The sequence below is a fragment of the Muntiacus reevesi genome, chromosome 1, assembly GCF_963930625.1.
Source record: "Muntiacus reevesi chromosome 1, mMunRee1.1, whole genome shotgun sequence".
Lineage (NCBI taxonomy): Eukaryota > Metazoa > Chordata > Mammalia > Artiodactyla > Cervidae > Muntiacus > Muntiacus reevesi.
This window is the reverse complement of record NC_089249.1, coordinates 182,970,403-182,984,895: the sequence shown is the minus strand read 5'-3', so window position 1 is coordinate 182,984,895 and position 14,493 is coordinate 182,970,403. Positions and strand designations below refer to the sequence as shown.

The following is a 14,493-nucleotide window of genomic DNA, read 5'->3' as shown; positions in this document are numbered from 1 at the left end:
AGAGGTGGGTGCTCCCAGGAGCTACCTGTGGCCCTGGGCTGTGGCGTTCATGTGGTCCCGGATGCTGATGGCCTGTTTGAGGAGACCCTCCACGCTGCGGAAGTAGACACTGCTGTCGACAAGGTTCTTCACGGCACTGAAATGGGAGGGGGACCCAGTCAGCAGCAGCAGAGCAGACCAGTGGATACCCGCACTGGCCCAGTGGTTTGTCCAGCTGCTGGGGGATTCCATGGGCCTCCCCGAGGGCTCACTGTGTGCTTAAAGTTTAGATTTCCCCATGGACCAGAACACTGGATGGCAAGATACAACTTTTGCTTGATGGCTGCTAGACCATTCAATGCTTTGAAGGAGCTGTAAGCATTCAAAGATGACCTCAAAAATAAATGCTTTGGACTTCCCTGGTGGTACAGTGGATAGGAATCTGCCTGCCAATGCAGGGGACATGGATTTGATGTCTGGTCCGAGAAGACTCCACATGCCTTGGAGCAACTAAGCCTGTGCACCGCAACTGCTTGAAGAGGCACTCTAGGGCCCATGTGCTAAAACTCCTGAAGCCCATGCACCCTACAGCCTGTGCTCTGCAATGAGAGAAGCCACCACCATGAGAAGCCTGCGCACCATAACTAGAGAGTAGCACCCACTCTTCGCTACTAGAGAAAGCCCTCATGCATAGCAAAGACCTTATGTAACTAAAATCAGTTCAGTCCAGTTGCTCAGTCATGTCCAACTCTTTGCGACCCCATGGACTGCAGCATGCCAGGCTTCCCTGTCCATCACCAACTCCCAGAGCTTGCTCAAACTCATGTTCATTGAGTTGGTGATGCCATCCAACCATCTCATCCTCTGTCGTCCCCTTCTCCTCCTGCCTTCAATCTTTCCCAGCATCAAGGTCAGGTCTCTTCCAATGAGTCAGTTCTTTGCATCAGGTGGCCAAAGTACTGGAGCCTCAGCTTCACCGTCAGTCCTTCCAATGAATTTCAGGACTGATTTCCTTTAGAAATCCAAGGGACTCTCAAGAGTCTTCTCCAACACCACAGTTCAAAAGCATAAATTCTTCTGCACTCAGCTTTCAGTTTTTAAAATATCATGCTTTCCTTTTAGGTAACCTATTCCTCCCCCTGAAGGAAGCTTGTCAGCTGGACTGTGAAAAGCTCTGAAAGTGAGTTTAGACTCAGCACCATTAGGGAGGCACTACTGCAAAGCTGTGCTAAGCTCTAGTGTTGCTGCCACATGGATGAATGTTTAATAAAAATGTTGTTTCCAACAGCACTACAGGAAAATATTCACCAAACCTCTTGGGGCACTGCTAATGCCAGAAAGTTGCCTGGGCGATGACACCTACAGTAAAAATAAAAGGGTCGTTTTCAAGTCCTATTAAAGACAAAGAAGTCACTCCCATTTATTATCAGTCAAGGACATGCTTGAAAATGGCCATGAGATCAAAGGAGGGGAGCGTTGGCTGAAACCCAGACTGTCCATTTGCTCATCTGACACCACCAAATGCAGTCAGCTTTCCTAGTATCTGTCCACTTCGATAAAAAGCTTTCTAACACAAGTTCACAACTGGCCCAACCAACAGACCATATAGTTTCTCCCAGTTTCACACCAACCATTAACACTGCACAAGGCATTTTAAACAACTAAAAGGGCTTTTTCATGTCCATAGGAAACAGTCTTTCAGCATTAGAGAAATTTACATTTCACTAAAGAGAAGTGCTCAGAGTTCAGAGTAGACAGGCCCCCTGCCTACCACAAGGCAGTCCCATGGAACATTCTGGAACATGATGGACACATTCTTTATCCACTGAGATGGCTGTTAAGCACTTGAAATGTGGCTCGTGAGACTGAGGAACTGAAGCTTTCATTTTATTTCAGTTCATTAAAATGTAAGTGTGAACAGCCAACGAGGGTCCAACCTCCTGCAATGGACAGGGCAGTTAGAGGAACTGGGAGAAAATACAGACTTTGATCTGTTCTTCCTTAAACATGTGCCTTTAAAAAAAAAAAAAATGTTTTTATTTGGCTGCACTAGGTCTTAAATTGTGGCACACAGGATCTTTAGTTGCAGCATCCAAATTCTTAGCTGCAACATGTGAAATCTAGTTCCCGGATCAGGGATCAAACGGCCTGCTTCATTGGGAGCTTGAATTCTTAGCCACTAGACCACCAGGGAAGTTCCAAACCTGGGCTGAAAGGTTCTTGGCTGACCAGGAACTATTTAGTAGCTGCAAGAAAAACTCCATTATCTTTTCTACTCTTCCTGGAGCTGAGAAGAGTGTTTGTAATCACAATCCCCAGGAAGATGCCATCAGTCTGGATCACCCTCCAGCCCCAGCAGAGGGGGCTGGTGATGGCAGAACTCCCAGCAACAGGACTTCCTGTCAAGGAACTTTGACTATACAACAGAAATAGGCAGGCAAATCCCACAGTGCCACGGACAAGGACTGCTGGGGAGTGTCTAGCCTCCACCAAAACAGCCTACAGCCTGCACTAGGAGCAAACAGCACTCCCAAGTCATCAACTCCTAGAGCAAATGGAACAAGCCTGGACATGAAATATAGTCACGGGGAGCCAACAGAAGCACAGGAGGCAGGCTGGCAAAGCTGCAATAACGGGGAGAAACACCAACTGCTGCTTTCTATTATCAGGTGCATCTTTCACTTGTGGTTAAAAATTCTGGGTATTTAGAGAAAGGTAAGCAAACAAGAAAACACAAATAATAAATGGTATACCCACAGTCACAGAAACTTTACTCACAGTAGCTAAAACATGGGAGCAACCCAAATGTCCAAGAGATGAATGGATAAACAAAATGTGGTCCATCTATAGGATGGAATAGTATTCAGCCCTAAAAAGGAAGGAAATTCGGACACAGGCTACAATGTGGATGAACCTTGAAGATACTATGCTAGGTGAAAGAGGACAGTCACAAAAAGACCAAAAAAAAAAAAGTATGATTCCATTAATGTGAGGTCCCTTGAATAGACAGATTTTTAGACAGAAAGCAGAATGGCAGAAGCCAGGAATGGGGGTGGTAAATGGGGAGTTCATGTTTAACAGGGTCAGAGTTTCAGTTTTGCAAGATGAAAAGAACTCTGGAGGTAGGTGGTGGGGATAGCTGCACAGCATTATGAATATATTTAATACCACTGAATTGTACACTTAAAAATGGTTAAGATAATAAATTTTACTTATGCGCCTCTTACTACAATATAAAAACTTAGAAAGAAATAAAAACTTAAAATAAACAGTATTGTGTTTGGGCACTACCCCCAGCTGCCATCCACCCCACCAGTCAGTCTGTGGTCGTGGCTGTGGGTGGGAAACGCTGGCCTCTTGAGGCACCTCCTGGAATCCTTATGACCCCTCCTATGACAGATGGTGGGGGCTGCTGAGGACCAGGAAGAAGCCTGACTGAGACACGTGAGGATCAAATAGTGAGCAGCACAGGTCTGGGCTGGAACTCTGCCCTGTGGCCAGGTGAGTTGAGCTCCACCTGCCCCTACTCAGGTGGGCTTGGCAGGCCAGGGCTCAGCAGGCAGCTGACGGAGCTGCCCCTGAACACCCAGGCCACAGTGGGGCACTGCTGGCAGCGGGGAGGCCACGGTGCTCACCTGCAGGCGTACTCCACGGTGTAAATGGCTCCCTGGCTCTGCTCCTCCCACCGCTGCATGTCAGCCTGTGGAGGGTGGGGAGCTGTGAGCAGGGCTGGCTGTTACCTCCTTCCTCCCAGTTCTCGGGAATGGAGCACCCGAACGCCAATCACCACAGCTGCTGAGATCCACCCCTCCAGCCCCAATCTTTCCTCTGGCAACTCCCACCCCTCCTGTCTGGGCTTTCGGTGAACACGTGGCAACTATGCCTCAGGACCTCTGCACAGGCTGTTCCCTCTGCCTGACACATCCTTCCCTTGGGTCCTCATGTGGCTGCCTCCTTCTCACCACATGGGTCACAGCAGACGCAGCACCTTCTTCCAAATCCACCCCAGGTGTATCCGTCCAGCCCCAAGTTGGGTCAGTGACCATGCACCTCCCTGCTCGTGTCCCGGCCTTGACTCCTGCACCAACAGGAGCTGTGCTCCCTGCTCCACCTAGCAGGCCCCAGCTCACAAGGTGCAGCCCCTGGGAGAGGTCAGTCGCTAGGACAGGACCCTTACCTTATGCTGGGCCAACTCGGGCAGAGAGCGGCGCACGTGCTCCTGCAGCCGGTACAGGGCCACAGACGGCTCGTTGGCCAGGACGTAGACACTCTCGGTGAATTTGTCAGTAACTGGGTCCAGGATGGACAGTTGGCAAAGTGGGGCCGGTGGGGAGAAGGAGATAGGGTTGACAGGTGATCAAGGAGACAAAGCATTAGATTTCTGATTGCTCAACCCGTGAGTCCACCCAGAGTAGAGGAGAGCCCAGCAACACTCCCAGCTGGGTCACCTGTGGCCCTGGTGATGGCTTGCAGGTGATCACAGCAGAGCCAAATAACTCCATCTGGGAGTCACAGAAGGGCCTCAGTCTTGATGACATTAATGTATCCAGTGAATTCATGATCCTTCCCTTCCTAAACCTACTTGCTTGCTGCCACCCACTCAAATCCACTCACATTTCATTTACCTGTGACAAAATCAAGAGATTCTTCTTCAGATGCCCACTGGCTACTGGACCCAAAAGTGCCTGCAAGTTTACATGGGTGGATGGTTCCAGGCCATAACTGACCACCAAGGGGGAGGAAAGTCCACAACCCACGCTGAGTGTCTGAACAACTCAAGAAGTGTGACTCATCCCCATAAGCTCCCCTGTGGGAATAGACCGTGGCTCCCCTCTGCAGGATTCTACCTGAGGTTGCTGTTTGCTCAGCCTCCTCCCCAAACCTGTCCTATTTCCCCCTCTCCTCTGTGGGGCTCTCTTAGTAACTTAATTAAAGACAACTCCTCATCCCAGGATCTGCCTCAAAAACAGCAGCCAGATGGTGGTCCCTGCCCTTCCTACCCCATCAATGAGCAGCTCCTGCTTGTTCGGTCACAAAACAAAGCCCCAAACTCACCCACTTTTACCACTGCACTGCCCTTACTGGTCCAGGCATAGTTGTCCCTCACCTAGAACCCAAACTTAGCTGCTCCCTGGTCTCCCTGCTCCCCCTCCTGCCAACAATCCAGTCCCCACAAAACAGACGAGATGAGCTCCTACTAAACACATCAGATGGGTCTCTCCCCTGGTTGAAACACTCCTATGACTCCCGTCAGCCAGAGAAGCAAATCTGCCTTGCTTCACATGGACCAGAAGGCTCTGCATTTTCTGTTGATCTTACCACTCCCCCCCACCGCCTGCCTGGCCCTCTGCCCCAGGCACAATGGCCTCACGGCTTTCCATGGACATTCAGCACTGTCCACAAGAACTTCCTGAGATGATGGAAGGACTCTATAATCTATACTGCCCAATATGGTAGTTACTAGTCATATACGACTACTGAGCACTTAAAATGTGACTCAGAAGCTGAATTTTAAATTTTACCTAATTTTAATTAATTTAAATATTAATAAGTACTATGGCTAGTATTGAAGCACAGCTCTGAACACTTTGCCACCTCAAGGCCTTTGTACTCGATCCTGCCAATGACACTGCCTCCATCCCCACCTCTCATTTCCCTTCACCCCTCAGCTCAATTGTCACCTCCTGGCCTTCCTTGATCACCAAGCTTAATCAGATGTCCCTTCAACCTCACTCTCAACCTCAGAACTTTGTTCATTTCCCTTATACTTAAATTCTTAATCTTTTTTAAAATTTTACACTGGAGTATAGTTGACTTCCAATGTTTTGTTAGTTTCAGGTGTAAAAGGTTTCATTCTTTATTAGGTTATGTTTATTTAAAACTTGGGATTTGTGAGGGCAGAAGTATTTCTGAGCCTCAGTTTTCTCATCTGAAAAAATGGGAGGATAACAGAACCCACCTCAAGGTTTGCTACAGAGATGGACCCTATCCCACTGCCCAGGACAGTGTAGTTAGTGAGGGAGAACCCACTGGTGTCTGGGAGTCAGGGGAGGCTGTGCTTGAGACTGTCCGGTTTGGGTTTGCCCAGCTCACCACTGTGCTGACTCAGGCAGAGCCCAGCCTGCCACTTCCAAACTGTATGTCCTCTTACCCTCTAAGGGCTCCTCCTTTTGAAAATGAACACAGTGGTAATAGCTTACACCTTACAGTGCTGTTAGGAAGGATGTGGAATTAAATGTACTTGTGACGTCTAAATCATTAACTAGCAGTGATGTATGTAACAAATTAACGACATTGACACTTTAAAAATAAGCTAGTGGCGTTTTGTAACTTGTAACTATGTAATTTCAGTTCAGTTCAGTTCAGTCGCTCAGTCGTGTCCGACTCTTTGCCACCCCATGAATCGCAGCACGCCAGGCCTCCCTGTCCATCACCAACTCCCGGAGTCTACCCAAACCCATGCCCATTGAGTCAGTGATGCCATCCGGCCATCTCATCCTCTGTCGTCCCCTTCTCCTCCTGCCCCTAATCCTATGTGATTTACAGGTATGTAAATATATACAACTGGAGAAGGGCACAGCAACCCACGTCAGTATCCTGGCCTGGAGAATCCCATGGACAGAGGAGCCTGGTGGGCTTACAGTCCATGCGGTCCCGAAGAGTGGGACACGACTTAGCAGCTGAACAACAACAAAAAATATATACAAATGCTTAAATACAAAGGAAACAGTACACACAACTGCCACGCCCCTGGCATTCTTCCAGTGTTTTACACATTGTTTTACCATATCACGTTACTGAATTCTCATAACAGTTTTAAAGGGGGGGAGGCAGGGAGACTATTATACTCCCCATTTTACAGATGACAAAACCGAGGCACAGTGTCTCTAAAGGTTTCAAAACTAGTCAGCGGTTGAGCCGGGATTTCTTGGCAATTCAATCACTACCCACAAACGCTCCCTCAGCGCCGTGGCCCCCTGTCACCCCCCTTCAGATCGCCCTTCTATGAGTCCTCGGCCCCTCCGCCCCGCCCCCCGTGGGGCCCCACACCACCTTTCTTCCCCTTGAGCTGCATCTCGGGTTCTTCCATAGTAGCTACGGCCCTATTCCGAGGACCGGAACCGGAAGTCTGGAGGTAGAGACACCAGCCCAAACTTTCCCTACGAAACTGGATGCCGCGCTTATCCAGTTCCGGTACTACTTGGTCTTCCCGTCTAGATTCTTAGTCAACCGAGACAGAAGGGCCGTGAGTGAGAGACTGGGGAAAGAGGCAATCGGGAGGTGAGTGAAGAGGGGCCGGAGGCCCCTTGAAGCTCCAGGAGGGACGCTCAGGCGGAGAAGGGGCATGGGTGCCCTCCTTTACCGAACCCCTTTTCCGGAGGCAGACATACTGGGGAAATAAGGGCGGCGGGGACGGGAACGCGCAGGCGCAATTGCATAATTCTTGCCTTGGCGGAAGCCACGGCCCACCCCCAAGCCTTAAAGGGCCCGAAGCCGCTCCTACTGCTCCAGCCTTTCCGCACTTTTGCCGGGGGAGGGGGCGCGCAGGCGCAGTGGGAGAACTCGGGGTGGGGGTAGCGGTCGCGTATCAAGTTGCTCTCGTCCCAGCAGAAGCAGGCAAGGCGCAGACAGTACAGGCTCCATCTTGCTGCCCCTTGCATCAATTGGAAGAGAAAAGTTTGTGAGTTGCGCCCCCGAGTTTGGGGGTACCCTGACTCGCGGCGTCGGGTGGCAGAGGAGGCTAGCTGGAGGTGAGTGGACCTGATGGATTGGCTTGGGAGGGGCGGGTGGGATGCAGCCAATCACATCTTTGTTGAGCCCTTGCTCATTCTAGCGATTTTCCCCCTCCCCCCAAAAAACAACAGCAGACATTTATTAAGGTCTGCCCGGGTATCAGTCCTCCTGCTCAGATATTTACAGACATGATTTTTTTAGGCCTCATTTCCCCATTTTTTTAATGAAGAAACTGAGGCTTAGAGAAATTAAGTCAGATGCCCAAGCTTTCACAGCATATAAGTGGAGGGATTCAGACAGCCCACCCCAGAGCCAGGGCTTTTAAGCAATGCCTGTTGTGTGTGCTCTGGTGGTGGGGAGGAGTGGGTCCAAGAAGTCCAATTAAAACGACTCTGGTTTTTATTTTCTGGCTGAGTCTGAGTTTACCCGCCCTTACTACGTAAGGCCAGGTATGTAGTCAGTGCCTGCTTAATGAATTGTTGATAATTATTACCATCTCTCCCTGTTTGGCCCTTCCACCAGCTTTCCCCATGGAGCACACCCAGCCTGTCGAGGATCTCAGCCTGATCCAGCAGCCTTCAACCCCAGAATTTGGGGACCCCGAAGACCCCAGGGACGAGTCCCCTGACGGCTCAGACACTGTGGTACTCAGTCTCTTCCCCTGTACCCCGGAGCCTGGGAATCCTGAGCCAGATGCTGGCAGCTCCTCACCTCAAGGTAGGATACTTCCCCTGGACTTCTGCTTCTGGGATGCAAGATCGGTGACATGTCAGGCTCAAGACAAGACTTCTGTCTTTGTGTCCCGTCACCTTGAATGTGTCTTCCCTCTCCACCCTGTGAGGGATTGCTTTTGGATTGTTTTCTTTTTTTAAATGGTGGTAAAATGCACATAACATAGAATTAGCCATTTTAACTGGAATTGCTTACAATTCAGTGGCAGTAAGTCACCATGGTGTGTCACTTCCACATCTTTGTAGTTCTAGAACACTTCCATCACCCCAAAAGGAAAACCCCAGAGGTATTAGCAGTCGCTCCCCATCCACTTCTCCCAGCCCCTGGCAACCAAAATCTGCTTTCTGTGCTTGTGGACTTGCCTGTTGTGGACATTTCCTATAAATGGGTTCATATAACATGTCGCCTTTTCCATTTGACTCCTTTCACTCGGCATGTTTTTAAGGTTCACCTGCATTGTAATGTGTGTGTGTCAGTACTTCATCCCTTTTATAGCTGAATCATCTTCCATAGTATGGAAAGACCATTTTTACTTTACTCATTCATGCCTTGATGGACATTTGGGTTGTTCCCCTATTAGTGAGTGAAGTGCTGCTGTGAACATGTATGTTCATGTTCATGTTCAATTTTTGTTTGAACACGTGGTTTCAACTCTTTGGGGAGTACCATGCTAGGTCGGATGATAATTCTATGTCTGACTTATTGAGCACCCAAGGATTTTTTTTGACGGGAATCTTTTGAGAGTGTGACACGATCCCCCCGAGGCCTTTGCCCCTGCTGTTCCCTCTGTGTGAAATGCTCTTCCTACACCTCTCCCCAGGTTTCTTCAACTGGCCAAGCTCACAGTTGGGCCTCTTTAGAGTGGCCCTCTCTGACCACTTTCTCTGAAAGGGACTCACCCCCTGCCCTTCCTTCTTTCTGCCCCTCTTCCACCTGCTTTTCATTTCTCCTGAGCCCATATTTCAGCTTAAGTTTTCATTCTATTTCTGTTTCTGTCTGACTCCCTGGCTTGTCCATGGGCCCTTGAGGGCAGAGACTTTGTGCAGAACCTTCCCAGGATGGAGGAGAAATATACACCCTGGGCATCTGAGAGGGTGGAGTGAGTGGACAGTGAAGCCAGGCACTGCCTCTGGTAGTTTCAAGCCCCCAGCTGCTGCTGCTGAGTCGCTTCAGTCGTGTCTGACTCTGCGCAACCCCATAGACGGCAGCCCACCAGGCTCCCCCATCCCTGGGATTCTCCAGGCGAGAACACTGGAGTGGGTTGCCATTTCCTTCTCCAATGCATGAAAGTGAAAAGTGAAAGTGAAGTCCCTCAGTCGTGTCCAACTCAGCGACCCCATGGACTGCAGCCTTCCAGTCCCTCCGTCCATGGGATTTTCCAGGCAAGAGTACTGGAGTGGGTCGCCATTGCCTTCTCCGCCAAGCCCCCAGGGTCTGGCCTTAAAACCCAAAACATTTTCAGGGGAAACAGAGGCCCTTTCTCTCTCTCCCAGCAGGCAGCTCCCTGAAGCACTCAACGACCCTCACCAACCGGCAGCGGGGCAATGAAGTCTCGGCCCTGCCAGCCACCCTGGACTGTGAGTGGGTCCCTGGTCCCTGGGGGAGAGAAGTGGTGGGGTGGCAGGTGCTGGGAGGAGCGACTTTGGACGGGGAGTGAACGGAGTACTGGAGCAGGGATGGGACAGGTGCAGACTCTGCCTCTCTTCGGCCCCCAGCCCTGTCCATCCACCAGCTTGCAGCGCAAGGGGAGCTGAGCCAACTGAAGGAGCATCTGAGGAAAGGTGTGTGCCCACACGCATGCACCAGTGTGACTTCACCTGCTGGTGTGTGTGTGTGGCTGCTGACATGACATGAGCCTCCACGTGTGTGCCTGTGTCTGTACGCGTGCCTGCGCATGTCCACACGTGTCATCCACATGTATGCCTCCCTGCCCCACACCTGACCCCAGCCACCCACCCCACCCCCAGTACCGCAGCCTTGGGGAGAGTGGGCAGGGGTACATCCCAGTGGTACCACCCCCCTCCTGCCAGGCGACAACCTCATCAACAAGCCGGACGAGCGCGGCTTCACCCCCCTCATCTGGGCCTCCGCCTTTGGAGAGATCGAGACTGTCCGCTTCTTGCTCGAGTGGGTGCGTCCCAGCCCAGCTGGGGGCTTCCTGAGGACTGGAGGGCGGGCAGCGGTTTCAGCTGAGTCTGCTGGGGCCGTGTCTGTAAGATGGAGCTAACATGGGGGCTCCAGGATTGCAGAGGCTGCCCCCACCCTCCCTCTGCCCTGGCTCTGTCACTGCCCCCTCTGCTTTTCCCAGGGTGCTGACCCCCACATCCTGGCCAAGGAGCGGGAGAGTGCCCTGTCACTGGCCAGCACCGGTGGCTACACGGACATCGTGGGGCTTCTGCTGGAACGTGACGTGGACATCAACATCTATGACTGGGTGAGGCGCCACCTACTGGCCCTGGGCACCTCACAGGATACCAAGTCTGTTTGGGGTGCTGAGACCCATCCTCAAGCCTCATGGAGCTACCTGTTTTGTTTTGTTTTGTTTTTGAGGGGTTTAGCTGACACATAAACAGCTCAGATATAGTAGACAGAGCTGAGGCCGCCTGTAGAGCCAAGGGAAGTCAGGGTGGGCTTCCTGGAAGAAGCAGTATCTAAACTGAGATCCAGGGAATAAGCTAGATGGGCCAAGTGACCAACAGGAGGAGGAGCCACATTAAATTGGAAGGTGTGGGGATTCATGAGAATCTGGAAAAGATGGTGTCAATTGTCCTGTACCCCTGTTCCTGACAGAATGGAGGAACGCCACTGCTGTACGCCGTGCGTGGGAACCATGTGAAGTGCGTGGAGGCCTTGCTGGGTGAGTGCAGTAGAGGCTGGCCCTGCAGGAATCCTGACGGCCAGGGAAGGGTCTGAGCTCTGCCTGAACTGCTCTTAGGATGGGTAAGAGCTTTCTCCTGCAGGATTGAGGTGGGGACAGGAGGTGGCAGGAACAGCACAGGGGTCTGGCTGACTGGGTTGAGCACACACACTCTGCATACCTTAGAGACCCTGGAGGTGGAGATTCCAGTGGCCACATTCATCAGAGGTCAGGCTCTTATCCAGGGCCACACAGCTACCAGCAGACCTGTGGCTGCGTGGTGGGTAGTCCCTGCACCTCCGCACCCCACCCAGGCTCCTGGTCCTCAGCCCAGCCTCCTCTGCAGCACCTGTTCTGCTTTGCAGCACGAGGAGCTGATCTCACCACTGAGGCAGACTCCGGCTACACCCCGATGGACCTCGCCGTGGCCTTGGGATATCGGAAAGGTTGGCCTGAGACACTTGGAGGCAGTGTCAGGGTGCTGTAGGTGGGATAATCCACAGCAGGGTGCATGGGACATCCCTTTTGGATGTCAGATGCTAGCAGCCAAAGTGTTCATGTTAGCAAACATCAGGTGCTGGTGTATACTTGGCCCGGGCATGTACTAGTCCCAGCTTCTGGGGCTCCCCGTGTACTGGGGCAGGAGGCCAATGTGTATCAGTGACAGGGGCCGTAATGGAGGGACATGCAGGCACTGAGAGGTCCAAAGGATGCCCCAACGGGGCGAGGATACCAGGAGGGCCACGGTGCGCATGGCCATGGAGACCAGCCCCCTCCATGGCAGGAAGTGGACGTGAACAGGGGCTGGAGACAGACCCCCGTTTGACTCCCTACTTCAGAAAATGGGGAGATCCTAACAGAACTAACCCCTGGGGTCATGGGGGGTGGTGCATGGGAAACATCCCATTCCATCCTTCCTTGATGGAGTTTTAGTCCATTTGAGAAAGTTCCAGTTTGCCAATTTTGTTGGGTAAGGAATATTTTTATAACTGAAAAACCTCCAAAAATGCGTTTTTACAAACTTTGGGGAAATTGAGGTTCCTAGGGCAGGGGCCTGTCTTCCCAGCTGTTCTCTGGCAAGGATCTGATCTACTTGAGGAGGAAATGGGTCCTCCATCCAGGCCCCAGGGCTGAGGCCCCTGCTTATACCCTGAGGGGAAGGTACAGGTTGGCCTGTATCTTTGCAGCCACTGTTCAGTTCATGGCTCACCTCTCACCTGTTCTGTTTCCAGTGCAACAGGTGATTGAGAACCACATCCTTAAACTCTTCCAGAGCAACCTGGTGCCCGCCGACCCCGAGTAAACACCACCCACCAAGGATTTAAGACACTCAGGGAACAAAATGGTTGACCCAGAGCTGGGGGAACCCAGAACCGGCTTCAAAGGCAGCTCCTGGACAGACGGTGGGAGGGGGCCCTTTCCAAGAGGAACCAATAAACCTTCTGTGCAGAACTTGAAGGACTTTGCTGTGCTTCTTGGAGGAGGCAGCCACTCAGCAGCCTCACACCTTCTTCTTCCCTAGCACACGTAGGTGATAGATGACCACTCGGCCAAAGAAATCAGTGGTGTCCTCAAACGTCACCTTCAGCCGGTCCACCTCAGCAGGTGGCACTGGGAAGGTGTAAGCAGAACAGTCAAGGGAAACAGATTTCTTTATCTTTTCCCACCCGCCAGCCCCAGCTCAGATATATCCACCATGCTGGGTGACCCAGCAGACTGTTGGTCCCTCAGAAGCTCTCGCACAGAACAGACTGTCATGAGCCCATTTTACAGGTGAACCAGTGGAGACCTAGAGGCCACTTGCCCAAGGTCACCCACCAGGGCCCACAGCTTTCAGAGGCGCAGATCACCCCACCCAGCAGCTGAAGCAGGATATCTGAAGTGAGTTGTTGTCCTCAGGGTAAAAATCCACAATCTTGCTAAGAGCCTCACTCCCCAAAGAACCTGCAGCAGGGAAAGAAGCAGTGAGGCAGCGAGCCCTCTCTAGTTCCCCACTTTCCAGGGTTTTCAAGTACCTTCCAGGCGGCCCTGGCGACTGGAGAAGCCCCCCTGGAACTGGATCTGCAGCTGGGAGACACAGATGCACTGGGGAAACTCCAGTGTTACCCACTGGGAGGGACCCTGGAAGCAGACAGAAAAGGAAAGGCCCGTGAGCACTTCATACTCAGCCATGCTATGCCTGTCCCTCTCACTGACAGTCCATGAGGGGTGGGGAGCAAAGTGTGAGCACAGGTTCCCTTCCTGGCCAATCTGCCCAGCTGGGGAGCCCCCAGGTTCTCAGGGGACACTAGACCCCTAATGATTTGTTTTGGCGGTGCAGCACAGCTTGTAGGATCTTAGTTCCAAAGTCAGGGATTGAACCCGCACGCTCAGCAGTGAAATCACAATCTCTCAACCACTGGACCAAGGGGGAATCCCTCAGACTCCCCGCCCTGATTCCGATTCACACTAGGGGTGGAGTCCAGGAGAGGGTGCATCACCTGGTCCGAGTTCCAACACGTCTCCTCGTCCTGGTCGAACAGGTGCTTCTTGCCAAACTGCCTGGTGTTCCGATTCAGCACCGAGCTCACCCTAAATGCAGAGTCGCAGCGTGGAGAGGTGCTGAGCACCGAGGCGAGGGCTCGCCTACTACCTGGCTCACCCCTCCCTCACCACCGGTTCCCTCATTTCTGTCTGCCCCTTAGGACTAGACCCCAGGCCAAGTGCCTCGTCCGCCACTGCTCGCCACCCCCCCCCCTCCCGTTCACACCCCACCCCTCCCGGGGCTCTCACCTGCTCACTGTCTCTGGACAAACCAAAGAGTGGGTCATCTCGGTTCCACAAAGCCTCGCAGGACTCAGGGCCGGACTCAGTCCAGCTTCGAATCCAGGCCCCTGAGCGCGGCCCTGTTCACGCCTCAGAATCTACGCGTCCTCACCTACAGCGCGGCACAAGATCCGTCACTGCCCGGTCTCTCCAGGCCTAAATGTCGCCCTGACCAACCAACCCCTTGCTGGAAAAACCTGGAGTTTTGGAGACTCTGCTAACGACCCCAGGCCAGGCCTTTCACAGTGGGTGCAAGGAAGGTAAATAGGTTTCCTATAGGTTTAGGGAGCAGTCGCTCCTTCTCGGAGCCTCAGTTTCTCTCAAACTGCTTTCGGAACCAAAAGCAAGATCCGGAACCGCGTGAAAGCCGTGTGCGCAGGCGCGCC

The 14,493-nt window shown here is 52.3% G+C and overlaps 4 protein-coding genes across 8 annotated transcripts in view; 1 reads left to right on the top strand and 3 right to left on the bottom strand.

The window, feature by feature from the left end:
* MEF2B (myocyte enhancer factor 2B) overlaps positions 1 to 72 on the bottom strand; it is a 25,404-nt gene extending 25,332 nt beyond the window's left edge. The window contains exon 1 of the mRNA XM_065917354.1: positions 26 to 72. The gene's annotated coding sequence lies outside the window, so the exon portion shown is untranslated. The remainder of the gene's footprint in view (positions 1 to 25) is intronic.
* Positions 1 to 7,180, bottom strand: part of BORCS8 (BLOC-1 related complex subunit 8) — a 13,394-nt gene extending 6,214 nt beyond the window's left edge. For all 3 annotated transcript variants that reach the window (XM_065917359.1, XM_065917360.1, XM_065917361.1), the window contains exons 1-4: positions 7,033 to 7,180; positions 4,157 to 4,269; positions 3,615 to 3,679; positions 26 to 136 (exon numbers count right to left, since the gene is read on the bottom strand). In XM_065917359.1, coding sequence (XP_065773431.1) covers positions 26 to 136; positions 3,615 to 3,679; positions 4,157 to 4,269; positions 7,033 to 7,069 — 326 coding nt within the window. In that variant the 5' untranslated portion in view covers positions 7,070 to 7,180. The remainder of the gene's footprint in view (positions 1 to 25; positions 137 to 3,614; positions 3,680 to 4,156; positions 4,270 to 7,032) is intronic.
* Positions 7,153 to 12,760, top strand: RFXANK (regulatory factor X associated ankyrin containing protein). Of its 3 annotated transcripts, XM_065917355.1 has the most exons (10): positions 7,153 to 7,260; positions 7,591 to 7,730; positions 8,236 to 8,430; positions 9,939 to 10,022; positions 10,161 to 10,226; positions 10,476 to 10,576; positions 10,754 to 10,879; positions 11,236 to 11,302; positions 11,668 to 11,748; positions 12,535 to 12,760. In XM_065917355.1, the coding sequence occupies exons 3-10, from the start codon at positions 8,244 to 8,246 to the stop codon at positions 12,603 to 12,605; spliced, it is 783 nt and encodes a 260-aa protein (XP_065773427.1). In that variant the 5' UTR covers positions 7,153 to 7,260; positions 7,591 to 7,730; positions 8,236 to 8,243; the 3' UTR covers positions 12,606 to 12,760. The 3 variants fall into 3 exon arrangements, with proteins under 3 accessions (XP_065773427.1, XP_065773428.1, XP_065773429.1); XM_065917356.1 differs by lacking the exon at positions 7,153 to 7,260 and having other exon boundaries at positions 7,510 to 7,730; positions 9,942 to 10,022; XM_065917357.1 differs by lacking the exons at positions 7,153 to 7,260; positions 11,668 to 11,748 and having other exon boundaries at positions 7,510 to 7,730.
* NR2C2AP (nuclear receptor 2C2 associated protein) lies at positions 12,712 to 14,493 on the bottom strand. Its single transcript, XM_065917358.1, has 5 exons — positions 14,075 to 14,493; positions 13,783 to 13,873; positions 13,318 to 13,423; positions 13,179 to 13,246; positions 12,712 to 12,923 (listed from the first exon to the last, which is right to left on the bottom strand). The coding sequence occupies exons 1-5, from the start codon at positions 14,110 to 14,112 to the stop codon at positions 12,804 to 12,806; spliced, it is 423 nt and encodes a 140-aa protein (XP_065773430.1). The 5' UTR covers positions 14,113 to 14,493; the 3' UTR covers positions 12,712 to 12,803.